Here is a 26,865-nt window from a genome sequence, read left to right on the forward strand (position 1 = left end):
AATTATCGGTCATCGATAGCGTTCAAATGGCTGGCAACTCTGCGATGTTGGTTGTTTTTGCACAAACAGCTGTTGTCGCACTGTTGTTGTCGCCTTTGTGTCTGCAGGTGCAAAGTAATATCATAATTGGATTAATCGAGCGATCACAGCCATGGCCACGATGCGCATACCCAAACAGAAGGTGATCCTGTGCGGCGACTACGGAGTGGGCAAGAGCTCCCTGTTCCGGCGCTTCGCCACCAACACCTTCGTCACGGATACGGACAGGAAATCCACCTTGGGATTGGACCACATCGATAGGGAATACAGTGTGAATGAAAAGCAGATCAAGGTGGGCTCGGGAACCTTAAATAGGCTGTGAGGGCTGAGATATGAATCCTTAAGCTCTTTGGCTCAATGTCTAGACGAAAGCCACATTACAACTTATTACATTGTCACACACTTATTCACCGTCTTCTTTGGTAGCTCCAACTCTGGGACACCGGTGGCATGGAGCGTGTGGCCTCGGTCACATCCTCGTACTACAAGTTCGCCGAGGGAGCCATCCTGGTCTTTGCTTTGGACAACGCCGCCTCGTTCCACTCGCTGTCGCAGCACTTGCTGGACATTGTGACCTATGCAGAGAATGCCAAGATCTTCATCTGCGGCAATAAGAGCGATCTGGAGGGCAGGGAGCCGGAGGTCAGCGACGAGGAAGTGGAGGCCTTCTGCGAGCAGTGCCACTCACTGATCAGTGCCACGTACAAGACCTCCTGTCGCAGCGGCGCCGGTGTGGAGGAGATGTTCCGGGATATCTCCAGGCAACTGGTCCATGCCAATCGCTCCAAAATGGAACTGCAGGCACTGGAGCACAAGAGCTTCCAGGTGGACACTTCGAGCAGCAGTGCGGCGACCAACGAGGAGGACGCCTCCTCCTGCGGCTGCTAGCAGTTGGGGAACATTGAGTTCGGCTAGGAACCCTCATCCCCGCCAGGCTCAATGCTCATGCAGAGATGCATTTTTACTGTTTCCTTTATTTATTGATAGCTCTTGGCTATGTTATGATTTTTAGATACATGCATGTTCATTTAGAATTTTTACGAAAAATACGTCCCGAATGCGAACACGAGTCATAGAGTAGGATTAGTTTCTATTAACCAGGCGCCAAACATTAACCACTTAAACTTTGTACACGTAAGCTAGGATGGCGGAAACGCGAGGGATAGGTTAGAAATCTGCGGTAAGAAATAAAAAGTAATAGGAATTCCATCGATTAACAAGAAGGTCAAAATAATCTTAAAGGTAATAAGACAACAAAATATATAGACATCGATAATTCCTCACTTGACCGCAGATAACTACACTAAGCTTCGACTCTTATTGCATGTAATACCCCATCCTATCGTATATAGATTAGTGCGTAATCTGCAGCTTTCTTCCACAGAATATCTCGTAAATAAAATATGCTAAACAATAAATAATCAACTCACGAAATCGGAATGTACAGGCTTCTATACCATTTGAATTTGGGCTAAGATCATTGGCTATTGGTTTGCTAGCTAAAATAACTACGACGAGACGGTGCTGCTGGAACTGGGTGCGAAGGTCAGGTAGAGACTGACGCCCACGGCCACCACAAAGCAGACACCCACTCCATACAAGACCACCTTCTCCCGCAGGGCTCTTAACATCATGGTATTCAGAGTGCGGGAAGCTCTTCCTAGCTCGGCGTTGGTTTCTCGAAGCCGAGCCCTGGCTCCCTGTAGAGTTTCCCTTTGGTGGTGCAGATCATTTAGGACCTGGGCGCCCAGTTGCTCCGTCTCCAAGGCCACTCTGTACCCTTCGGTTAACCTGTTGCCCGTCCGTTCAATCCTTTCCGAGTTGTCCAAGAGGCGTTGGCGTTGATCTGTGCTTATGGACACATCCTCATAGCTGTCACCCAAGTCTAGAGTGGTAAATGTGTTAGCTTGGGAGCGCTGTTTGTCCTTGGTCATCCTGTACTCCGCCTGCAGGCGTTTCAGTTCCGCCTGGGCAACCTGCAACTTTCCGTTGAAGCTGCTCCGGAGTCCAGGATTCAGCTCCCTCACCTCCAGACCCATCTGCTCCAGCAATTCCTGAGCCTCGGGCAAACTGGAGTCGATCTTGTTGCACAAATCATGACGCTCGCCTGGGGTAAATGGACAAATGGTAATCACCATAATGGACAATCCATGGACAATCATCGCACTCACTATTGTTGTTTTGCTGCTGCAGGCGTCCAATATGGGCCGTTATTTCTGCTATTAACGTGGCGTATTGCTGTTCGTATTGCTCCAGAAGCGACATTTGTGCGGTTTTTATTCTTCCTTATTCAGTTGCGTATGGTATTTGTTTCGTTTTAGTTCGCGAAAATTACAGATTGATCCGAGAAAAGAAGTAAACATTGACCAAGTGTGACCGAGTCATGAGTTGAATAGTAATATTGCAATCCGTAAATACTGTGGTCACTCTGATTTCGACTCAGCGTTGCCACACTCATGTAAAAAAAACTGCCAACTTCAAGGACTACGATTTTCTCTTAAGAGTTCAGATATTTTATTTTCCGTATTAAATACGTAAAGAAAACACAAACATATATAATATTTTATAAATTCCATTTTATTGTACTTAGAGTAATTAATAAATTAAATAATTAGGTTCAGCTTTATGCGAGTGGAGATTCTTTGTTAACCCAAAAAACTGTTTTGGCGGTAGTACGATTCAATAATACTACTTGATACATATGTACACTGTTCATCACATTTGTGTTTGTGCTGTCCTGGTCCGCGATTAGGATACTCTTATCCCTCGACCAGTGTGGCCTTGTCCCCCTTTCGGAGCACCAGTTCCAATTGGGACAGCAAGCCAATAGCCCGAAAGTTCTCCTTGAAGAGCACGAAGTCCTCCAGCGGTTTTAGGTACTCCAAGGCTTGGTGGTAGCTTTCCAACTCCTTTAGCATGCATAAAGCCTTCTTATCCTCGGAGTCTGGGGATGTGTGTCCATTAGTTTGGCTGCCGGAGGAGCTGGATCCATTGGGGATCTTTTTCGGCGAGGCGGGAGCAGAGGCGGGCTTGGTGGACGCAGCTCGAGCTGGTGCAGGTGAGTCCTTTCCCTTGGAGGAGAGGGCAGGCGTGGATTTGCCACTTGCGCCGCCTCCCTTGGGGGCGTTCTCCTTGCTGCTGGCACTGTCTCTTCCCCCGCTATTATTGTTGTTCTGCTCGTTGGGACTGGAACTTCGACTGTGCTTGCTGGTTAAGGTTGATTCTGCTAGTGGATATGGTGCTGAGGTCACCGCTGAGTTAATCTCTTGCACTTCGTCGTCATCGGGTGACTCCATTTTGGGTCTCTTGGCCAACTGAACGGGCTGGAAGGGACTGGCCCGCTGCGGAGGAACATTTGGCGGCAATTGGGGCTGAAAGGGTTCCCTTTGGGGTGGCATAGTGGGTGGAAACTGCTGCATCTGCTGCTGCTGCTGGAGTTGCTGTTGCATTTGCTGCTGATGCCGCTCGAAATAAAAGTCGTTGAAGCTGGCGAACCCGGGGTGCGGAGTAGGATGTCCGGGATGTCCTGGAAACGAGGGCCATGGGTGGCCCATTTGATGCTGCTGCTGTTGCATATGTTGCTGCTGGAGAGCAAAGTGCTGCTGTTGCTCCTGATAGCTCTGCTCCTTTACATCCATACTGTCATCATCTTCTTCGTATTCTCCGTACTGCTGCATGTAGGTCATGTACTGCTCGGGCATCTCCTCCAGTTTGGCCACTCTTTCAGCGCTCGCGGGCGGAAAGAGATGGGCTAGGTCCTGTACAATGTCCGGGATCCACAGGGAGGATCCTAGTGGCTTCAACTGGTTGCTGGCTAGTTTTTGGGCAAAGCCTTGAAGATGAGTCTCTCGGAAACGGTTTAACCAGCGATTGTCTGCTATAAAGGATGTGCTCCCTATAACCTGTCGGGCATTCTCCGCCTTGTCCTTGATCATTCCGTGGGTAATGCTACCTCGCAGCTGGGGATTGATATTGGCCCTTACTAGCCACTCGTATACCACTGCATTGATGTAGGCGCACTTTCGGCTCCTCTCGATCTCCTCCACCATGGCCTGCTGCTCAACGGCCTCCAGGTTGGAGGGAACCTCCAAGCGCAGGGTGGGCAGCGCATTCGACTGCAGTCGCCTGCCGCCCAGGACACTGGGGTCAAAGTGCAGGGCACACACTACCGGCTTCTTGAAGGGCACAATTCGCCTTAGGGAGGCGTGGCACGCCTCCTTCCACAGCTTGTGGAAGGGGTTCTCCGGCCGGGGAAACGCAAAGAACTGCATACTCGGGTGCTGACGCGAATTGGACAGGCATCCGATGATGCAGCACCGCCGGATGGTCGGCATCTCGACCTGCGGATGCGGATGGAATTGCTGTTGGCCCCGAATCTTAAATGCTGGAGTGCTGGCGTTGCTCACGCTTCGCCAGGCCACGAAATGTAAATGAAATTAAAACAAATCCACTGGAATCTGCAAGAGAGTGTTTGCACACATTAGTAAGCTGGCTATTTAACTTCAATTTAAGTATCTGCGATTTTTTGTGTTTTTTCTTGGCCGCGTTTTCAATTTACCGCCAAAGTTAAGGGGTGTGGCAAGGACTAGGCTAGGACATGAGGTCTGGCATCCTTTGACCCTTTTCCATGGCGCATTTTGCAACAAGTGTCTGAATTTGAATTTTCTTAGTGCAATTGAGCCCACGATTTCCATATTGCAATGCCATAGGAGTTTTGTATTTACATATTTCAGTTTTAAACGAATACGAGTTTGGCAAACAACAATACATTAATGTGCTGATCCCCACGATTAACACGAGTAAATTCCCCGATTGAGATCGTGTTTTCCCAGAACACAGATATTTACAACAAACCAATGAATCAGCAACTCTAGAAGGACAGCTAAACAAATGTAAAATTAATTCATCGAACAAGCTAGTGTCTATCTCTTGGGACTTACAGCAGATGACATGAGTCATCGAAATAATGGCAAGCTAATACATAATCATAAAAAAGTATATCACAGTATATAGGAACAACCTCGAAACCTCTATAGAGCATCTGCCAATGACAAGACCACTCTAGAGAATTTAGAGATACAGCGACAAAACCAAATGATAAAGATACATATACACACACTTACGAAAACTATACAAGTTATAATTGTAGGCGCTGCATACGCCTTCGGAAATCAATACAGCCCCCGAAAAACCAGAACCAAAGCCATACCGCTAGAAAACCATATCGGAGCAAACACACACCCACTTTTGACTTGTATTTTGTATTGCTCAGATACACACCGCTGGAGATTCACAGAGATGCCTGCCTAATTCGAACGACTTTGGTCGCGCCCCTTTTTGTACGCCCAAAGAGTAGCGAAGTAGATATAGACCAGTGCACCTCGGCTGAGTCACAAAACGGAACCCACCTGCCTGACTCAGAGCCGGTCTTTGGATTAACACAGAACCCGGGAGATCGAGATGACTTAATCTCACAAGCATGTCCGATTAATTTCTTGGATTTAAGGCCGTATCTTGGTTTAAAGCCATTTTTTTGAGTACATTTGCTATTCCTCCCTGGTAATTTAAATATAAAGCTAAAGAAGGCACGGATGGCATTGATTAAATTAAATGTGATATCTAAGAACTTGGGCTGGTTAATCACAGGATCAACATAGATTTGCTAATAATAAAATACAATCAATTGTTCCTCCCATTAGAGAAGTAAGTGCGAGAGATTTCCTGCGAATTTAATAGATACGAATGGCTCAGTCCCAAGGGATGGATTCGACATTACGTCTGGTGGTTACCACGCATCCAAGCGCTGCCCAAGTTGTTGACATGGATTTACGGAATCGAACCTTATCTCTCGGCCAGCTTAGGGGTTGCTCACTGTTCCATAGCTCTATCAGGCAGAATCCAACTCGATTCCCGTCCCTTTGTCGTGCCTCGGGCAGCTGTTCGCTCTGCTCGAGCAAAGTTTTTGTGCCGGAAACTTCTTGGCAGCAGCGCTGCCAGCGTCAAAGTTTCACTGCCCGAGAAATCCAAACTCAGTCGAACCGAAGGAACCCAAACCCAAGCCCAAGAACCCTTCCACTTCTCCATCTTGAAGATATATCTTATGCTCGCACCTTGACACACACACACACCGCGACTGCGCTTCGTCTATGTCTTGGCCCTGTGTATGTGCGTATCTGTGTGTATATCCGCACGCACACCACGACGCAGTCGAGTGCACTACACCATCAATTCCAATTCAAATCTCCCCTGACTGACTCGCTTTATAAATGGTTTTATATTTCCTTTTATGTCGCTCTCTATGGCCCAGGCTATGGCTATGGCTATGGCTATTGCCATGGGTATGGCTATGGCTCAGACTCTGAGTATGGCTATATATCCACAGCAGCGGCCAAGGCAATAGCGGTGGGTTTCGAAAAATGAAAATCTTGATTACAATTACTGTACATTATATACATAACTTTTTGATCTTATATATATTGAGTAGAGTATGTAATAATATGCCCTTTTACCGCTACTATATTTGTGGCGGGGTCTGTGCATATATACAGAGCATCGAATGCGGACGTTGGACGTGGATGTAGCTCCAAGTACGAGTATCTCGACATCTCAGCTCGCTCAGTTCAGTTCGCCCGTTCAGTTCTTGCCTTTCTTTCCCTTATATCGATTGGCACTTTATCTTAATCGCCTCGAGAGTTGTCCCTCGCCAGTCCCCGGGGGGATTCCCCGTGCAGGTCCTCCTGCACCTTCCCCCAGCCTGCAGATTCCGATTCGGACGCCCCCTCTCCTCCCACAGATTCACCCTAATGGCTGCCTATGTCGATTGGGCTGCCTTAGCTCCTGGGTTCTTCTTCGTGAAATTTCGTGCAGCGTCATTATCATCGGAGCCATCAAGATGATGCTCCATTCCGGGTCTGGGCCTGGGCCTGAGTCTGAGTCTGAGTCTGAGCCCCAATCCCAATTGCAGTTCCAGTTCCCAAAACGAACCCAGGTTCCCTTTGTTGGCCACATATCTTTTGTATCTCGGTATCGCAGTATCTCCAGCCATTGTTCGCCTAGGAAGTTTGGTTTTCGGTTCGGTTTTTTGGCTCGGTTGGTTCGTTTAGACGTTCTACCTACATGCCATGCCTTCTTTCTGCCTTGCGCCCTTTCGTCCATGCTCTAGAGCAAAGTATACTCTATATATAAAAGTAAGTATTTCCCCGTCCCGAATTCCGCCGCACTGGGGATTAAGCTGGTAGTTTTGGATTTCACTCGGTTCGGTTCACGATGTCAGGTAATTTTGCGATTGGTTTTCGTCTTTCTTGGGCTTCGGCTTGGCATGAGTTAACTTATTTATCTTATATCTCAAGGTGGTTTGGTTTGGTCGGACCTTTTTGGGCTGCTTTAGGTTTAGCAGCAGCGCATAAATGGATGGGATGTTATATGGCATGGCATGCCATGATTCGAATTTCGGATTTCTGTGGTGTGTCTGTGTTTGTGAGTTCCTACAGATTTGAGGGGGAAGATATACTCATGGGAATAAAGAAACAGACTATGTCTATGCTGGCCACATATTCGCTGTTTGTTTGTATCTCGATTTTATGTCTATGAGGTCATTTAAGTGAGATATGGATGGCAAATGGCTGGCAGTATAATACAATAGATTGTAGTTGAATTTAAGTTGCCGAGTGAAAGAGATTGGCTTTGCTGTTATTCCACAATTAATATTTGTATATGGCGTAGGTGGTGGCTTATTCGAAAAATAATGTTCTATATCTTTAAATGTAGCTTTTAGTAGGTGGTTTACTATTGTAGTAATATCAATTTTATCTTAAGCACACCGTTTATCCGAATAAGCACTTATTATACACAGGACTACTGCTAATTCAATAAAATAGCTTTCAACGAGCAGCTTTACTTATTAGTCATGCCCCATTTAAGCCAAGAGCACCCACTTCCGACCACCAGCACGCCCACTCCGATTGCCAATTGTCCTTGGCCGATTCAAGGACTCTCTCCCCGAGAAGCACGTTTATTCAATTGGCGCCAAATCAGCGGGCAATGTACTTTTATCACACCCACGCAAACAGCAGCGAAAACAAAAAGGCAAATGCAAAATCAAAACCAAAACAAACCCCACTGACGCCGCGCCGTCTAAGGAACTCAAATAAAAACAAAAGCGGGTTTTTTTCAAAGGCACGCACACTACAACAAACTCAAACGCACATGCAAATGCGGCTTTTTTAATTGCGAACACACCAAAACAATAACAAAGAGGCGTTGGCAGCGACGCGACTGAATCTCAAGACCCCGTTTGTTTACACCACCCAAATAAGCACACATCGCAGTTACTTAAATCATGAATATCACTCATCCGCACAGTGGACTCCACTCACATCCAGAGTCTCCGTGTAACGCGAATGCGTTCAGATATATCCACAAATCAGAGTCTATAAATCCAGGTCTCTATGGTATGGTATCTATGGTATTTCGAACCACTCGGGAACTCGGCGCAAAATCTGCGGACGCGATGCGTGAACCGCCGCCAACGAACGTTCAACACAGAGTGTACGAAACTGAAACTAGCGACATCATCATCGCTACAGCTACAGCTACAGCCAACAGCCAACAGCCACGACTCGACGAACGACCCCGACCGACTCGTTTTTCCCATCTATAGGAAATATTTAATCCCAAACAAGCCATGCCAAACCAAAAACCTAAGGCGCTGGCAGCGAGGCGGCAGAGGCAGAGGCAGCGCAGCAACAGCGGCCGAAGAAGCAAAGAAACGGCGGCAAGGACGGCTCGATGCCAAGAACCCCTCGAGCTGAGATGCCAACAGTGTTGTGGTGCTAGCCGAATCCTCTAAGGCAAATTAAATTGTCGTCATTTTACCACAATAGGGATGCTCTTGTTGTTGCTTCCTTCGACGTAAGCCTAATAGTATTAAATACACAATTTATGTTGTCCGCAACTATGCTTGTCCACTCAATAGAGAGATCTGTATTATTGTTTGTACTAAGACTCAATTTATGCCACAAAGTAATCTTACAGTAATCATACACGTTTTCATTGGTAGCATACTTAGCATACTTTCTGGAAACCTATCCCCTGAGGTATTTTTAGACCTAGCTTGTGCTACAAAATAACCAGACAATCATCTCTGCTCCGCAAGGCGAGCCGCAGTCGACGCTGGCGTTGGCGCAAGACGTGAAAAACAAACAGGCAGAGCGACAACAACAAAAGTAGCAAATACCAGGCGACTGAACGTGGAATCGCCAGACTGAACGGGGGTGGTGTCAGTTGTTGGGCGTCTAGTCCGTCCGCCGTCGGCGATATATGCCCGAAGACCCGAACTGTGAATCCAGCCCGAACCCAACGGCCGAACCTGTATCCGAATCGGAATCTCAATCCGAAGCCCAACCTGTCATCTCGTCCTACCTTTGGGGTGCGTTTACGGCTTCAGTCTGGTGCGCTTGTACTGTATATAGCTCTCTGATGGGTTTTTCGGGTTTTCGGGCTTACGTAGAGCTCGCCATGGAAACTGCCTCCCTGTTACCCAAACTCGTCCATCCCGCCGTGTTCGTGTGTATCTGTATCTCTTTTGAGGTGAATGAGTGGTTTCGGTTTTGGGTCTGACGAAACTCGCTTGGAATTCCGGTATCTATATGCCTGGGGCAGATATATCTATCGTGGGGATGTATGGCCGCACACAAACGATGGTAATTATACCTATATTTGGGTACTATTATCGACTTTTTCGATTCTACAATAATCGGGGTTAGGCCAAATATTGGGGTGGACCCAAACATTTTTGTGATCGATCTTCTTGATCGCTTTCGGAAAAATGTTCTTCAGTCACTTAATCCCTAAGTTATGAATAACTAGACCAACATTTTCAAATCTCTATCTATGGGATCCACGTATCTCGGCTAATGGATCTCTCAACCAAGGCCATATTTTGGTCCACTCGAATTGTGGGTCTTGTAAGATTTAGTTTTCGTTTGGCATCGGGCCAATTTAAACAAGTTTTCCTATGGATACTCCATATAAGCGAGTCGTGATGCTGAGCTGCTTGGTTTGAAGTCGGAATCGGGTTCTTGGGACATTCGCATTATAGGCATTGGAGACACACATCCGCAACTGTGATATGTATATAAAAGTTTAGGCGAACGTATAGAAAATCCATTCCTGGCCAAAACACACACACACAAATCTCAGAGATGCTGGAAGCCGAGATGCCGTGGCCATGTGTATCTGTATCTTGTACATATACTCTTAGCTGTAACTTGAAGTATCGCTGCCCGGTTTGGCAGGTGATTGGGTTTGAGATTGGGACTAAATAGCTTGGGCGTCGGCAGCGACGCCGGCAGAGCTGAAACCATTTTGACGAAAGCGTTTGATGGATTAGAGTTAATACAATTCGAAGATATAAATGGATAACGCTCAGTTTGGGTTCGTATTTTTCGGTCGGTTCCCTTCCATCTCGATGCGATTTTGTTTCGGTGGTGGGAAATCGCACACATAGCATATATCCGGCTAGTATACATATATTAGGTGTGTGTACAATGTACATATATAAGGAAAAGTATTGGAAAAGGTATAAAACCACAGCATCAACCTCTGCGGCGGGTGGTGCCTAATGGGTGGGTTCTGGGTGGCCTGCCGCTTGGGGACTCCGGGTTTTCGCTTCCTCGGATGCTCGGATGCTTGACGATGACTCGACTCTATTATAGTATATTCCAGCAGCTATCCGCTGCTGACCAGCCAAGGAAACTTTTCTACAAATGCTTTTTTGCAGTGGCGGCGAGGGGGGTGGTGTCGCTGGCAGTCGCAGGGGGTAAAAGCCCTTGGCAACCTTTACACAACGAGCTGGAGCATCGAAGAAAATGACCTTTCCTTTTGCCATTTCATGACTCCGAATTCGAGTCCGAAGTGATTGCGATGAGCCAGGAACCCTACAAGCACACACACTCGAGCTCACACATTTTGAATGGCACAGCGATGTATAAGCATTCGAACATCTATAAATCGCACGAGGAATGTTCTTTAACTAGAGGGACATTGGATTTAATAGTCTTTAATGTTTAGGATCCGTTTGGCTCCTTGAAGTATTCATTTTATATGCAAATATATACAAGTATTTTAAATCTTTACAACAAAAATAAAATTCAAATGAAAAATATTCGAGAATTTGTAAATTACATGGATACAAATATTCTTAAAATTTGAATATTTATTATTGATAAAAATTGATTCAAATTCAAATCTGCTCTAATACTCGAAATAGAATATAGAAAACAGTTTTATCATATTATTGTAAGTTCAGTAGTTTTGCTCCACTGTAGGTGGGAGGAGCCCCCACTCGCCCTGAGCTCCACTAAGCTCATCTATTATGACCTTTTTCTGGAGAGATGCGGGGATTTAGCCATGGAATTTATTATGGTTATGTATTATATTGAACCTAGCTCCTCATCCCTCGGGACACAGTGAGCATTGTGAAATCGCTGCCACGACCCGAGATAGTATTTGCCATTACCTTTTTTGATTAGGTCCGGGCCTTGGCCCCTGTTCCTCGCTGGATTCCGATGCCATGCCAGTTGGAGGTTCAGTTTGGGTCTCAGTGCTCCGTTTTGGTCCCTCGACCGAAGGTATGTGCATATCTCCACTGGTATCGCCCCATCTTCTGCTCGTTCTCCATTGTGCGCGCTATAATCTATATGTGATGTCCGCCAGCAGCGTCCGTCGGTCGTTCAGTCGGCTTCCCTGATTATCTTTTGCTATATATGCAGGACTGTATGTGTGTAAGTTCGCGAGTGTCTATGCGACGACTGTCGCACCCAAAAGCACCATAGGGACCTGAATTTTTCCTAGTAATTTCCTTTGTGCCTCCTGCCACTCCAGTTGCCAGTTCCCTTGCCCGCTTCCCTCGCTTTCATTCACGATTCCATGGCACCGCCCTCTTGTTAGCGAAGTCGCCTCTGCTGTTGGTAATCCCAATCCCGATTCCGAATCCGATCCCCCTCGCCGTCCATATGATGTGAGCTCATTGCCGTCGCTACTACGAGTTTATTGCCATTTCCATATCGGGGTTTAACATCTCGTGTTATGCCCTGAACTACATGGGTGGTGTAATATCGCTCCATTTGCACTGTGGTGGTGGGAACTGGATATTGGAAGAATCAGTTCGGAACGCGAGACTTTAAAATATATGCGAATTTAAATATATTTTTTATGTAATGCCATGTAATATAATATATAAAAGTTTAAGACTGTAAGTTCGCACTAAGATTAAAAGATGAAATATGTGTAGTAATTAATAGAATTGTACACAAAAATGTAGGATTGTAATTAGGATAATTCGTAACATATACACATACAAAGAAGTCACCAGGTAATCCCTCGGGTTTGTCATCTCTTGCAATGCAAACATGCGCAAAAACTGAACAATTCACTTAAAAAATATATAAAAAAAATGGCAAATCGATTTGTTCAACCCAAAAGCTAACCCAAATGAAATCCAATACATGTCGTTGTCGGAACCGTCAGCCTGAAGGATATTTTCGGATGTTCGCAGGGAAAGGGCGTCAGAAAGGATAGCCTCTTTGGTACCCTAGTTCGAATCCGCTCGTCATCTCCTGCACAGTACAGATGGTTATCTACATCTATCGAAGGCTGTGTGGCAAGGAAGCGAGGAAAGACGATGTGCGAGTATAAGAAACGAACTCGCCACGTTGGAGCGGCGCATGACAGAAAGCTGAGGGCCCATCGTCATTATCGTCAGAACCTCCAGAGTCTCGGCTCAAGGGCCATCATCATCATCGTCATCATCCACATCCTCATCGTCGTCATCGTCTGCAGCAGCCTCCAAAGCCCAAGAGGCTTATGCCGCACCGACAACCCAAATAAGAAGTACGGGGTATAAAGCTGAGTAGCAGAACCAGAGACTAGAGCACCAGACTTGTTTCGCCACCATCGCCATCACATACAGTCGGTTCTCACGTTTTCCGCTCGAAACAAATATATATAGCTACATATATCTGCACTCTAGATGAACGGGTATTCGTAGAGTCGCTCTTGAGCCGGGGTCTACAGTTTTGGCGAGCCATTCGTATTTGGCATACAATGGAAACGATTATGGCATCGTTTGTATGTTTGGCGATTAAAGGGGTCGATTGGGTGAGTTCGGTATGATGAAAGAATCAATACTATATACGCAACTAACCGCCAGCCAAAGTAAATAAATGAAATGGCATGCATTTACAGGATGCTAATGGATATCGGGGCGATGATGATGAGCCAGGTAATTGGCTTTTGTTCCTTTCCCATGACAACTTCCCCGGCATATCGAACGATCATTAATGATTACTAAAGATTACTCATCGAGTTAGGTGACATATAAAAATCCATTAAAGGTAAATCACCGATTTAATTTTATAACATTTCTAATGAAACATTAGATATCGAAAAAACAGTCCCTTGTGTAGAAATAAAGGGTATTATGCACCGTTTTAAAATTAGCAAAATAGCCATATTCCCCAGCTGTCCCGGATTTGACAATGAAAAGTTTTCTATATACATATAAAAGATAAAATTACCTTCATAAAGTTTGGGGAGCACTGCATGGCAGTTAGACACGCCAATCCCAATGAGCCACCCTTGTGGGTGAGAAAAGCGCGTGGAACCAGTGGGACTCGATGATTCCGACGCAATAAAAAAGTTACACCAGCAGCGCTATATAAACGCCATAAATAGAATAGGCCCCGGAGCTCTAACATTTATAATCCCAATAAAATGCTACGTATTAAGATATTCCTATAAAGACCAAGGAATAAAAGCGCACTCAAATCTATGCAACTTCCAATTGAAATTGTGGTAACCTACGAGGTTTCATACAACGAAATATGTATGTATGAAGTACCCCCGGTATTGGCATAATTTGGATCATGACACACTTGGTGGTTCGCACGTCCCTTCCTTTAAAATTTTATTCATCCACCGATCACAAACAGTTGTGCAACATCATAAGCCCCTGACCGGCGAAACCCACGTCAACTGTACCCAATTGGACATTTTACATGCCCTTCGGCCTTACATCCTCTCAGTCCTGCGATTGGCATATGTACTATGCCGTACTATATATGCCGAACCCCAGCTACTCGAGGGAAAAAGAAGAAGCGCCACAAGAGGACGACGACGAGGATGAGGACGAGGATGAGGATGAGGTTGAGGTTGAGGGAGCTGAAGAGCTGAAAGTGGTATATATAGTCTGTCCTCTTGCTCGTCGTATATCCCTCAACGGCAATTCCGCTTTCAGGGTTTTATGTCAGAGCTCTTAACGCGCTGGGGTTTCAATTTTGTTTTGGGGCGCAGCCGTGTGGCAGTAACCTGAGCCAAAGTTGTTGTGTTTGCATTGATGTTGCTTCTTCTTCGCGTTCTACCTTTATCGGGGAGCCCCCCGAGCACCTAACCCTACACTCGTAGGTTTTCCGCCTGTAAGAGTGCTATATTCAAGCCGTCGCCGTCAGTCGAGTCTGACGACGTCGGTCGGAAATCCTTGAAACGAAAGTCCTGAAGCTCCTGCTTCAGCTTCTGCTGCTCAGGAGGGTTGCCATCGTATGGCGAAACTTTGCCGCAACCGGAACGGATGGCGATGTAGCAATGGCGATGTGGCGTATCCAACGCTCCATAGACCCGGTTGTGTAATCGTAGCGCCCTCAATCGACACTGCGACAAAAGCTACTAAATACATTTTCTATATATTTTCGTCATGTCTTGACTAAGCAACTTCATAACTTATAAAGTAGCTAACCGGTATTTACATTTACATTAAATACTATATAACAAAACCAGCAAGTTTCTTTCAGTGCACTTATATGCTCTGCAATCTGTAGGTGCGAGTGTGATTGTGAGTGTCCACCTTTTGGCACCGCAAGGTCCCTCACCGGGATGCTGCGCTGCTGGCATCCGCTTCCCCCATATATCCTCAGCCCTTCGCCCTTCGCCCTTCGCCCTTCGCCGCCCACCTCCGGCTGTACTCCCATCTAGAATTGATGTAGCACCTACGGTGCTCCCTCTCCATCTGCCCACTTCCGGAGCTTCTGTTCCACGCACGTTCAACTTCAACTTCGCTGCAGGTCATTCGGACTCGTTCAGTCTCATCCCACATCGCGTAAAGTTTTAGAGGACGAACGTAAAGTTTTAGCGCTGATTGTTAGTCTCGCTGGGGCGAGTGGAAAGTTTTCTTATAGCTTGGAAACCTGGTCAAAGACCCAGATAGCCGTGCCATGAGCATCTTAAGAACAGCTATAAGCGTGCATCACCTTGACAATGTCAATCCTTATTACCATTTAAGTGAACGGATTCGTTTTGAAACATGTTATTGAGCAACAATTACTTAATAATAATATACATTTTATATGCGAGTTTGAAACTTGTATATGATATACGAATAGTTAGTTTACGCTTGTTTGTTCGCTTACAAATAAATCCACATTTTTAGTGAAATAACGCAGTTTTCATAAAGCCTATCTTATACCCTGCAGAGGGTACTCAAAGATCTAAATATACTTATAAACTAAGGCACACCTTTTTGGTTTGGTACTTATTCTATGGATTTGTCCATTTCCTCGCTCTTTTTCGCAGCTGACTCAAAGATCTTCTCCAGCTGCGTGAGCAGGCCAATGGCTCGATAGTTCTCCTCCATTAGGACGAATTCCTCCAGGGGCTTCAGTAGACGCAGTGCGTCCTTGTAGCTCTCTACGCAGCGCGGCAGATTTGCCTCATCGCTGGTCTCTGAATAATGACCGGGACTATTGGCTGGCAGTAGTTCCGCATTCTCCTCAGGCAATGCCTCATTGAGCGATTGAATCTTCTGAATCTTCAAGCCACAGGGCATTGGGCCGCCGTTCTCTTCTGATTTTCGTTTAGTAGCCCTTTCTGGCAAATCCTCATTATGCTCATCCTCATCATCCTTTATTTCTATTAGCTCAGGTGGCACTTCAATGGCCACGCAATCATCGTCTTCTTCGTGCTCAGATTCTTCGGGTTTTGGTTCCACCTGTGGGAATTGGTCCAAGTCTGTCTTGTTGCTCTGGCTCAGTTCTTCCTGCGTTTTCTTGTGGTCCAGAGTGATCTTGTGTTCATTCCGGCCGCAATAACTGACTATATCTCGTAGGTCCAGGGAAAGCGGCAAGCGGCGGTTCGTCACCTGAACTCCCACCGTGAAATTAAAGTTATAGCGACTCTTAAAGTGCTTCAACCAAACTTTGTCGGGAAAGAAGGAGTCGATCTTGAGGATGTCCCTCAAACTAATGGCCACAAAGCGCAAATTGTCTAGGTCAAGACGACCCTGGCGAACCAACTGTGATCGCTGGATATACTCATAAACGCACTTCTCCAGGAACGCTAACTTTCGCTTTCTACGCAGGTGCACTTCATCCGAGGTGGCTTGATTTTGGCTTGAGGTGGTGACCAATGTCTTGGTGCGATAAAGAGGTCGATCACTGCTAGTGAGAGTAGGTTCCGGCGATCTGGGCGCTAAGCTGCAAGACATCGAGGTGTGTCGTCCACAGTACGACATTATGTCCCTCAAGTCCATAGATCGCGGTGGTCGGCGGACTATCGTGATCTGACGATTCGACAGGGTTATGTTATAGGCGGCCTTGAAGTGATTGATCCACGGTTTGTTCGGCACGAAACCTTCGATTCGCATGAGGTCCCGGAACTCGATGGCACGGTTGCGGATCATCTCCTCGTTCACATCGCTGTGGAGGTAAAACTGGGCCCTCTGGATATACTCATACAGGCAGTGGCCCAGAAAGTTCAGCTTGCGCCGGCGCAGCTCGGCTTCCTTATTGGCCGGCTGGCTCAGCCGATTGGTGGCCTTGTGGAACTCCAGGATGGCTTCCCGATTGGACACTATGCTCTTGATTTGCTCCCAGCTGCAGTTGAAGTTCCTCGCAATCTTACTGTACATGGGCACAATGTCGTACTGTCGGATGGCAGCCACGCGCTCCTCCAGAGTCAGCACGTTCCGGATACGATGCGATCCATTCGAGTTTTCATGGGCGTTCTGTAATTGATTCATGGTTTATTTCTGTGTAAAATCCGATTCCTTGGCTTAGTTACATATGTTATTGATGCTGAGGGTGCATAGCCTTGGGAACTCAAATTATCTGTATGCGATATATCATTCATATATATTTATTTACATATGTATGTATATTTACGAACATGTCCTCATCTTATTCGCAAATGAGTCTCGCGTATTCTAGCTCAGAGATGTGAAATCGAAGCATGCACTCTCACTTACTCACTACGAAAGTATACTTACGTCAGAGTACATTTCCACTCCCGCTCTCACTCTTTCAGGTTCTGCACTCTCTCTTAGCGTGCTCTCGCTCCCACTCTCACTGCCCCTCCTCACGTGACCGATAAATTCTGTTCCTTTAAGAACGAAGGTAAAACGAATTAGTTATTATACAGAGAAGTGCTGTTTACTTACCTCAGTCGCACAGCTTACACTTTGTCACAAATATACAGCAGTTTTTTAGGCACATTAAACAGAAAATATGTGCAGTCGCACGTGCTCAGAGTTGCCAGAGCAAGTGCAAATCAATGACTGAACATGCTGACCGAACAGTGCAGAGCCAGATCTCTGCTCTCTCTCTCTCTCCTCCGTTTGGCGGAGCGGAAAAACCGTAACATTGCGAGACATTCCGCTCTTTCTCTAGCGATCTAAACCGACTGGTGGTATTCGGTTGCGGTATGGGATTTATTTTCGGATCGAGAGTAAATATTCTCTCGCTAAAGCAGCTATAACTGGTTTAATATGCCGAAATACACAAATCGCATTACCACCTAATCTGTGCTGAAACTGGTTTGATATGTATAAATAATATCTAGTGCTTCACTTAACGTTTATTTACCACATTTAAATGGGGCCCTGTTGGTTAATACACTCTATACACTCTTTTCGCACATTACAATTATTTACACACTTTGGGTCTTGACTCTCAAAGGCAGGACACACCAACATTTTGATTGTAGATTACAGGTAAGAACTAAACTGTATTTTTGTGGCGCAATTAAGATCATAGATCGAAATCCTCGTTCTGAGGCGGATTTACGACTGATTTTTCAACTTCAGTGAGTAGTCCAATGGCGCGATAGTTGTCATTTAACATGGCGTACTCCTGTAAGACCTTCAAGTAGGCCAAGGCCATATTTTTACTGTCGATGGATTTCAGCGAATTTTGTAAGGAAGCGACTACTTTGTGGTCCACCTCGTCTTGACTAGTCTCATTTTCCTCCTGTCATTGAGGAATTTATCTTTACGTAAGTTCTATTACAGTCCAAGGACCTGTTTACTCACCTTAACTGCAACTGCCGTTGCGTGAGATTTAACAGCAACGATGCAGGGATTTAACTGGGAAGTCTAAAAAAACTTTCGAAAATTAAGGAGATTTTTCAGGTTGAAGGAACAACTAACCTCCTTAATCTCATCTTTTGAGCTCGTTTCCATTTCCAATGACCTAACTTCCTCTTCATCGGTAAATCCACCATGCTAAGAAAATTAATAATAAGTACTAATGATACTGATGATCTACTAGTACGAACCCACCTCTATCTCTATTTTAATTATAGCTTCTTCTGAAGCAGAATCCGTACGCACGCGTACTTCTAATTTCTTCGACTTCGCCTGCAATAATAGTGTTAATTTATGTTGTGACTTTTTAATAGTGTCCTACCATTTCTGGCGTTTTGTTGGTTTTTTTGTTTCCTGCCGCTTTTGCCTTTTCATCATCAGCCCATTTTTTACACACTTTACAAAGTTTTGTTGGACGATTCTTAGTCACCTTTCTTAGGTATGCACACCTCTTACATCCCATTTTAATTAGACCGCTTTGTTTCTAGAATTCGTTTTATATTTACTAGCATTTAACTCATCCTTCATATGTTTGCCTATACTCACCGAGTTTATAGGTTCCTTACACTTGTATGTTTCTGCATATAATATTTTTTCAGGTTTCTAAAAATGCACATCCAGTTCAGAATTCGATGGGAGTTTGTGAGAAAACATGGATGGACAGTAGATTAGAATAGATAATGCTATAGAACAGACTATCAAATCCCCGTTACTCGGAGAATGGAAGTGCAATGAAAAATGTAAAAGTTCTTTTTTAATGGGCCTTACATTGATCAGCTTTCGATTCTCAGTAAGTTGCTCAGTTTTGTCCATCCTGGCCTTCGTCAGCTGGTCCAGGCGATCCCGCCACCGCTCGCAGAGTCCCTTGGTCTTGTGCTGTTTCTGTACCAGGTGGAAGGAGCTTTCCACATGAAACTCGCGTTGTGTGGGATCGGTCTTCGCCTGGATTTTGGTCCTCATGGAGGCCAGACGGATGTTAACCTTGGAGAGCATCTCCTCCATTTGCTCTAAGTACTGCTTGACCTTGAAGATTTCGGCATCCTGCAGGTCAATCAGAATGTCCCTGTACTTAGCGACAAGTCCTTTGAAACGTATCACTTGAATGGCAAGCGTCATGGACTGCGCCTTGTAGGACGTACGCTTCGAGTTATTCCCCTCCCTCTGGATGACGGCGCGCAACTGATCGAGCTCGCCATGGGCATCTTTAAGGTAGCGGATGGCATTACTAAGATTTGACTCCGCTGTGACAAAGGCGGCAGCGTCCGGGGGTCGAAATCCTGGCGGGGCAGGACCCAGTGCAAATACCCGGGACTGCAGGTTGTCCGGTAAAATGGATTTATTTTCCATAACATTAACAAAACTTAGACTTCCACAATATTTTTTGGAGACCGCATTGGTATTGCCCATCTGAGGCATTTAGTGTTGCCATTTTGAAGTTATCGATAAAGTTTTGCTTCATTTGATCATTATTGCATAATATTATAACTTTTTAAAACCTGAATTACATGTTTTCAAGATCCTAGTTATTTCTTGTTAATTATGTTTTAATTTTCTATTTTTTGCACCTGAAGGTCTTTTGTTAAACTTTTAGTGTCATATTGGTGCTGCCAGATTTTTTGGTTTTTGTCAATTCCGAAGACCTTATTGCTTTCAGATTCTCCTTTATCTCGGCAGGATTCACTTTGTTCCTCTTCAAAATACTAGTAAGATTTCAGAAATCTTCGCTTTTCCTGTGAAATTCCTAAAGATTGTCCTAACTATAGGTTTTAGAGAACGGTATTGCCACAGCGCAATATTTTAGCCAATATCCAAGACAGATTTGTTCAGAACCAGATTCATTTTTCAGTGGTGTTAGCAAGTGCATGAACCATAATTAAATAAAGTAAATTAAAGTATAAACATATATTATATAATAATAAAAACTTAAAACTAGAGGTATAAATTAGCAGCGTGCCTAATCTTATCATTGCTTTTTCAGTAAATTGCGTACTAGCTTATAAGGACACTAAGTTTGATCCACCTCGAAGTCTTTGATTTGGGCTGGATATTGAATGGCGTGCTCCGCCTGTATTAGCAGTCCTATGGCCCGGAAATTATCGTGAATCATGGCGTACTCCTGGAGAGCTCTTAGGTGTCTCATTGCCTCATCGGCGTTGCTGATGGAGATCTCGTCCGCGGACTCGGACGAATCATTAGTATTGGGTTCGGCGGCATTAATAACGGCGAAGTGGTCCACATCCCGCTGCAGATCCGTTGGCACTTCGTAGTCCTTCTGGATCTTGATATCGACATCATCCAATGGCTGCTTTCGTTTGCGATACGTACGAATTTGCCGGGGAATAACTGTGCTGACAGTGGTGCCCATAGACAGCATCCTGCCTTTCTGGATACCGGTCCCCACACTGACCACCGCATCGTAATTACTGATGGAAAGTTCCTTCGGCGGTGGGACGGGCTCATCCTTCAGAATTTCGGACATCTCGTCGTAGAACTGCCAGTCCGGATGGAAATGCGGTACCTTCGCCAGGAGCTTGCTCCTTATGCTGTAGTAGGTCTTCTTCAGGTTCCTAAATTTTCGATCCAGCTGAATGGCATCGATATCTGTCATTCCCCGGCTTTCAAGGGCAACGACCATTTCCCCCCAAATGTCCTTGATCTTTTTTTTCGGATCCCGAAAATCAGCTTGGCGTTCATTGTAAAGGGACAGTAAAAGTCGGGTGTTGGATGTACACCACTTCCTTTCGTAAGCTGGCTTATTGTGAGTATAAATTAGTTTTCTTCTTGAATTTATGTTTTTAACTTACACTTTGTATCCATTGATTACAACAGCTACTTATTTGATGACGAGATAGTTTTGTTTCCCAGGCTGCTCGTTTTTTCAGACGGCGTAAGGGAAAGGTATCATGATCCAAACATCTGTGTTTCGATTTTTCTCTATCGATAACTATCGAAAAGGTGGCACGAAACAAAGATGGAAATATTCTTTCGTTTTCTAAAAATTGATTTATTAACTTAACGAGTATTGCAGTATTTTAGATTTCTATGTTAATACTCTCTTTCGGAGGGAACATTTATTTTTTATATCTTATATAAATACTCATCTTAGCTTATCAAGCGGGTTTCTTGCGAGTCCGATTTTATTGCCATTATGTAGTTTTTGTATTTAAAAGTCTCGCAGTAAGGATTTAGTAAGTACTTGCCGCAGGTCGAGACCTCCCAAAACTTAATAATAGAAAGTTAATATTGAAATGTACCTACACTAAAAATAAGCACATAACTATTACTGTGCTGCCATCTACCGGCAATGCGACTTTCATTTACAGACGCTAGGTGTCGCCCGAACAGTTCGTCGACAGGGGCGCAGTATGTATGTAAACCTGTAAATAACATGTAAAATAACCGGCTACCGTACACTCAAGTCTACACAGTAAAAAACTGTCCGAAACACAGTTATTGATTTTTATATTGATAAATTTGTAAAGCAAATTATATAAGATCACCAGGGCTTGCTATTATAAGCTTTTATAAACTTATCTGCAAGTTTTAGATAACGAAAAAGTTACTCAAAGAGGTTAAGTCCTATCGTGGAGTCTATGCCCAATTTTCCGTATCTACCCAATCGAGCGTGTCCTAAATTTAATTTCCGCTACAAACAAAAAGGGAATTTACATATGCACAATTGGCACTTTTTCCTAGAAACACCTGCGCACCGAGGTGGATGTGTGAAAAACTTGGTTAGAATATCTCAAGAAGCGCACTTCCGTTTTGGCCTAGATAATAACCGTGAAGGGCTAACTCGGTAGTACGTAAAGCAGTCAGTAGTTGCAACCCCAGAATGTGACCTTAAACAATGTTTTGGTAGGGGGTTCAACGGAGCGCAACCGCGTATAAGGTGTGTGGACCGACCCTACAGACGAGCCTTACAAATAAAGGTCCGAAACCAGAGCCAAATAATTGTTGCGCAACTAGGCGAAGCCAGCTCACTGATTTTCCCATGAAGAGTTGGACCAAAACGCGATCAGTGGGGCATGCAATGTGGGAAAATAGACTCTCGGATATGATTGACAATGGTTCGGGGCCGCTTTGGACCCTATATATTTTGACGGTCTGCCCATGGCAATGGCTTCATTATGTTGAACAGCTCCCACAGTAATAAGGCTTTCGGGCCGACTGCTTGGAAATTGCACTTCGTGCAGGCGGATTTCAAATTCATTTCGCTTAAATGTGTGGCGCTGCCTTTGGGCCCCAAGTCCTCAAGTCGCGCAGTTAGTTGCACCGTGGAAGCCAAGGTGAGATCGTTGAACAACTGACTGCTGAGCTGTTCTTTTATGGCTTACATCTCACCCAAGCACTGAAAATAATCGGAATATAACTTAGGTCTACGATATGACTGTGAAATATGTAGCTCCTTTCAGGATATTCATTTTTCTCTGTGCAAGTCCTAAGCGAAATCCAAATTATCCGAGGTCCACAGTAGACCAGATCGGTTCACTGGGAGTTCAATGCTCGCGGGTCACGACTTTGCCTCCAATCGAGCAGACATAAATCGGAGCAACGGAGACTTTGACAGACTGCTCGAGATCTGCGATTTCCTTGGGATTCGGATTGAGATCCGGACCGAGATCGGGATCGGGATCGGTACTGTGACTGCATGCATCTGGGTCCAGGCATTTCAATCAATTGACGGAAGTCAGAGTTTTCGCCAGCGAAATGATCATGATGTATGTTATTGGCCCCGAATCCAGAGCCTACCCATTTGCTATTTGTCAAATTTTCATTAGATGGCCATAAATTGAAATCATGCGGCATTTGTTTTTGGTCAGCACACAAATAAATTTCGCACTGCCGCACCGATTCTCACGATCTGAGGACCAAATGATTGGATTATAGATAGATGAGGGGTAAGGCACTAAAACTTTCTAGCTGTTCACACCAGCTGGTCTCTCGATCGACGTTTTGGTTTTGGTCTTGGCCAATCGCCACCTGCACTTGAGAGTTTGGCAGATCGGCCAGAGGCCTTACACTCGAAGAAAAGCGAGCCTGTGTGCGCAGAAATCAGAGAGTTCCTTTGTAGAATCACTGTGAAATAGCCTCTGTCTGTGTTGTAATATTTGAGGTAAGAATGCCACATTTTCTTGGAGTGCATTAGTTGGTGCCGGAGCAGGATCTGAGATGCTGGACCTGGTCCCCACACGTTCGAGTATGTTGCTTGGCTAAAAGCGAATTCCAGTTGCAAACCCATTTTTGGCACGATCGCTGAGCACAAACCTTTTTTGGGAAGAAGCCGCCGCCACAAGGAGCATTGATTTGGAGTTGCATTTGGTTTTGGTATCGGTTATTGGGTATTGGGTATTGGTACTGCCAATTGCCAGACGGCGGCCAGAACGCACACGTGGATACGGAATGGGCATGGGTATGTGCCCGCTCTATGGAGCATGGGATGGTGCTGGAGCTGGGGGCTTTCGTGGGACAGTGTGGCATGTGTTGGGGGGAGTGGCAAGGGGAATGCGGGCAGTGAGAGTTCGCAGGTGTGTGCTGCCGTATGTATCTTTGGCTTGGCTCGGATCGTGATTGCTGGCAGTTCGGCTCTGACTTGGACTTGGATTTGGATGTGGACTTGGACGTCGGGTATCCAGCTGCGAGAACGCACCCACTTGGCCAGCACACACACTCACCCGCACACACACCCACAATCAGCGGGTCCAGACGAGGCCAGCGGCAAAGATCGTGTTCATGCGGTGGCTTTATGACCACACCGGAAAAATCGGGGGTATACAAACGCTGAGTTTGCTGTGGTCCGTTTCAAATCAATTGATTAATGGACATTTCACCAACAGACAAAAAAAAACACATATTTAAATTATCAATGCGTGTTGTATAAGTGTAATGTTCAAAGGTATTAAATGAATGTTTGACAAAAGTGTATAGCCAGCATAAGTGCATAGATTGGAATGGGATGTTTGAGATTGATATTCGCTTGCTGTATCTCAGAAAAGCACAGTGCCCGTGCTGATTGATTAATCATTGCCGGTAATTTGATTTTGTGCCTTTTGTGCGCAGTTCCACCGTTAGACGGTCGGCCAGGCCCATTGCTACATACATATATGCAGCTCTCGTGGATCTCGGAGCTCCAGCTCCCTCCCGTAGCCTTATGCTCCGTGCTCCGATCTGCTCGACAAGCCTCTTTCAGCGCTTTGATTGATTGTTTCATTGCATTTTGAGCACTGGGCTTGAGCTTGCCATATTCACCTGGTTGGTTGCCAGTCAGTCATACAATATACTCGAGAAACTCGTGGAACTGCGAGACACCCGACATGTGTTCCCTGCATCTCCATCTACGGCTGACTTATGGATTTGTTTCTTGCTGGCCCCTCGCTTTTCTGCATGTCAGCTTAGCTGTCAAAATCCTTGAGCCGACTACAATGTCTAAATGGCTGGCACACTTTTGATTCGGCTGATTAACAACTCGGCAGTGGAGCTGCCGTTTGACAGTTTTTTTCGCGGAGAAAATCGGAGAAAGATCGATGACAGTTTTGGCTGATCTTCGGCCTGACGGATGGCCATAAATTAATCTATTTACCCAGGCCATTGAATAATGCAGATGATATGTGAAATTAAAATTGAATTAGAAATTTAAAGCTGATTGATGACACTAGGGAAGCTACAGGGGGGTTTATTTAAAGCTTCAACTTTAGCTGAATTGTTTAGACCATACATTTAATAATCTTTGAAACTAACTTACAAATATTTAATAACTTATCTCTCTGTCCGGCATATTCTTGTGGAAGCACACTATTTCTCATGGATCTTAACAAGCTTAATCGTTTAATATTTTTGGGATCCCCGCCAGCAATCAATAATAACAATAAGCCCACATAAGTAAGGCCTTAGCCATGGCTTCTACCCACAGGGTAAAATAGCACACCCATTTCGGGGCGTTTCTCCGTCGATGAGCAGGGGATCCTTCATGGGAAGTCAAGCGGAGGACAAAGGTGTTCGCTGACTGGAAGGCGTCGAGTCCTGCCTCTAAACACCTGGGCCTCGGATGAATGCAAATATCTGGGAATAACAATGCGGTGAATCACATTGTGACGTCACAATGTCGCAGTATGTCAGCGGCTGCTTTATCGAGATCCGGCCAGATGACAACCCCTAATTGAGGTTGCCGCTTTGCCACAGTCCCTGACGGCAGCTTCATGTCTTCTTCTACCCCAAGGACGCTAGTCAGAACTCACCGGGCGGCGCAAAAAACAATCGCGAAAAAAAAGAAATCAAATAGCGCACACTGGGACGAATTTGGACAATTTAAAGTATAAACAACGAATTTAAATCAAAATGTTTCAAGAGAAAACGAGAACTCACTTTGATATCGATTGTAAAGGTTTATAAGTATGCAACAAAATATGTTACAATTTTAGGTTTGATAAATTTCGTAAGATGTTTATAAATGTGATGCCCATTATCCTTAAATTTATTTTTGGCTTGACAAACATATTGCTTACTGTATTGATATATTTTTTCCCACTGTAGTCGATGAAAACAGCGCGCAAAAGTGCAGCTGATGTTGACGCAATCGTGGGAAAAGTTCGCGGCACAACCCTGACAACCCCGACCGAAAACGACAACCCTTGGCCTCCTGGTCGCGACGCAAGGAGCCACACAGCTGGTCAAGATGACTCCGATCCTGATCCTGGTTCCGCGATCCCAGCTGCCAGCCGTACCCGTACAGTCGCGTCTTGTTCAGCGAACGTCGATGGGTGATGGCCTAGGATGATTGGATTGGAGCTGGATGGACTGCGGCGTGGATGCCATATGTCAACGCTGCGCACGCGCAGATACAAATGTATCTGTAGCGGGAAATCAGTCCAATTAAAAATAATAAAGGTGCAACTGCGGACCGTTCGGCAGCTTGTTAGTGTGGACCGACGGCCAAGATGGCAGATTGCACACAAAACAATGGCCCCTCCGATATTCCTCCCCTTTGGCGAAAATCGCCTCTAGGCGCGTGGGAAAGCCGAAATGAATCTGCACCTGCCGCGCCCCTTTCGCAAGAAGAAATCTGCGTTTCACCATATTTGGCTGCGGCAGAAATATGTATTTACTTTATGGGTTCGTGATCGAATCAAAAGCGCGGCCATAAAACCGCTAAATTGTGGAATTCTTACAGCAATTTGAGTGCAACACGAACATGCAGACGGAAAAAATGTTGAATTTTATATACATTGTATATATTGTATATATAAGACATACCTATTTAGTTGGAGTGGAAGCATGCACCATTTTTAGATAGCGTTTTATTTACTTATAGTCTTAGTGGCATACTAATAGCATTATTTTTCTCTCTGCTTGCAGTTAGCCCGCTGACAATTCTATTTGGCACGAGCTCATTAAGCTCCATTTATATGCAACCTGAGCCA

General features: G+C 45.2%; 6 protein-coding genes across 9 annotated transcripts; 1 reads left to right on the plus strand and 5 right to left on the minus strand.

Annotated features, from left to right (window-relative positions):
- Positions 1 to 40: 40 nt before the first annotated feature.
- LOC6736237 (ras-related protein Rab-11A) lies at positions 41 to 1,436 on the plus strand. The gene is made up of 2 exons (XM_002083095.3): positions 41 to 331; positions 466 to 1,436. The coding sequence occupies exons 1-2, from the start codon at positions 152 to 154 to the stop codon at positions 925 to 927; spliced, it is 642 nt and encodes a 213-aa protein (XP_002083131.1). The 5' UTR covers positions 41 to 151; the 3' UTR covers positions 928 to 1,436.
- Positions 994 to 2,443, minus strand: LOC6736238 (vesicle transport through interaction with t-SNAREs homolog 1A). The gene is made up of 2 exons (XM_002083096.4): positions 2,211 to 2,443; positions 994 to 2,146 (listed from the first exon to the last, which is right to left on the minus strand). Exons 1-2 carry the CDS (start codon positions 2,302 to 2,304, stop codon positions 1,548 to 1,550), a joined length of 693 nt encoding a protein of 230 aa, XP_002083132.1. The 5' UTR covers positions 2,305 to 2,443; the 3' UTR covers positions 994 to 1,547.
- Positions 2,444 to 2,593: 150 nt separating this feature from the next.
- On the minus strand, positions 2,594 to 8,716 carry LOC6736239 (DNA N6-methyl adenine demethylase). Its single transcript, XM_016170525.3, has 2 exons — positions 8,415 to 8,716; positions 2,594 to 4,496 (listed from the first exon to the last, which is right to left on the minus strand). Exon 2 carries the CDS (start codon positions 4,371 to 4,373, stop codon positions 2,799 to 2,801), a length of 1,575 nt encoding a protein of 524 aa, XP_016029742.1. The 5' UTR covers positions 4,374 to 4,496; positions 8,415 to 8,716; the 3' UTR covers positions 2,594 to 2,798.
- A 6,665-nt stretch (positions 8,717 to 15,381) lies between these two features.
- On the minus strand, positions 15,382 to 18,080 carry LOC6736241. 2 transcript variants are annotated; one of them, XM_016170524.3, is made up of 4 exons: positions 17,949 to 18,080; positions 17,525 to 17,896; positions 17,354 to 17,466; positions 15,382 to 17,092 (listed from the first exon to the last, which is right to left on the minus strand). In XM_016170524.3, the coding sequence occupies exons 3-4, from the start codon at positions 17,363 to 17,365 to the stop codon at positions 15,623 to 15,625; spliced, it is 1,482 nt and encodes a 493-aa protein (XP_016029743.1). In that variant the 5' UTR covers positions 17,366 to 17,466; positions 17,525 to 17,896; positions 17,949 to 18,080; the 3' UTR covers positions 15,382 to 15,622. The 2 variants fall into 2 exon arrangements, with proteins under 2 accessions (XP_016029743.1, XP_039149864.1); XM_039293930.2 differs by lacking the exons at positions 17,525 to 17,896; positions 17,949 to 18,080 and adding an exon at positions 17,149 to 17,290 and having other exon boundaries at positions 17,354 to 17,465.
- Positions 17,923 to 20,189, minus strand: LOC6736242. Of its 2 annotated transcripts, XM_002083100.4 has the most exons (7): positions 19,217 to 20,189; positions 18,995 to 19,051; positions 18,771 to 18,932; positions 18,644 to 18,721; positions 18,512 to 18,586; positions 18,395 to 18,457; positions 17,923 to 18,332 (listed from the first exon to the last, which is right to left on the minus strand). In XM_002083100.4, exons 1-7 carry the CDS (start codon positions 19,862 to 19,864, stop codon positions 18,114 to 18,116), a joined length of 1,302 nt encoding a protein of 433 aa, XP_002083136.1. In that variant the 5' UTR covers positions 19,865 to 20,189; the 3' UTR covers positions 17,923 to 18,113. The 2 variants fall into 2 exon arrangements, with proteins under 2 accessions (XP_002083136.1, XP_039149866.1); XM_039293932.2 differs by lacking the exons at positions 17,923 to 18,332; positions 18,395 to 18,457; positions 18,512 to 18,586; positions 18,644 to 18,721; positions 18,771 to 18,932 and having other exon boundaries at positions 18,995 to 19,026.
- A 146-nt stretch (positions 20,190 to 20,335) lies between these two features.
- On the minus strand, positions 20,336 to 21,411 carry LOC6736243. 2 transcript variants are annotated; one of them, XM_016170522.2, is made up of 2 exons: positions 21,253 to 21,411; positions 20,336 to 21,196 (listed from the first exon to the last, which is right to left on the minus strand). In XM_016170522.2, exons 1-2 carry the CDS (start codon positions 21,263 to 21,265, stop codon positions 20,454 to 20,456), a joined length of 756 nt encoding a protein of 251 aa, XP_016029744.1. In that variant the 5' UTR covers positions 21,266 to 21,411; the 3' UTR covers positions 20,336 to 20,453. The 2 variants fall into 2 exon arrangements, with proteins under 2 accessions (XP_016029744.1, XP_016029745.1); XM_016170523.3 differs by having other exon boundaries at positions 20,336 to 21,200; positions 21,253 to 21,390.
- Between the last annotated feature and the right edge of the window lie 5,454 nt (positions 21,412 to 26,865).

The sequence above is a fragment of the Drosophila simulans genome, chromosome 3L (assembly GCF_016746395.2).
Source record: "Drosophila simulans strain w501 chromosome 3L, Prin_Dsim_3.1, whole genome shotgun sequence".
Classification (NCBI taxonomy): domain Eukaryota; kingdom Metazoa; phylum Arthropoda; class Insecta; order Diptera; family Drosophilidae; genus Drosophila; species Drosophila simulans.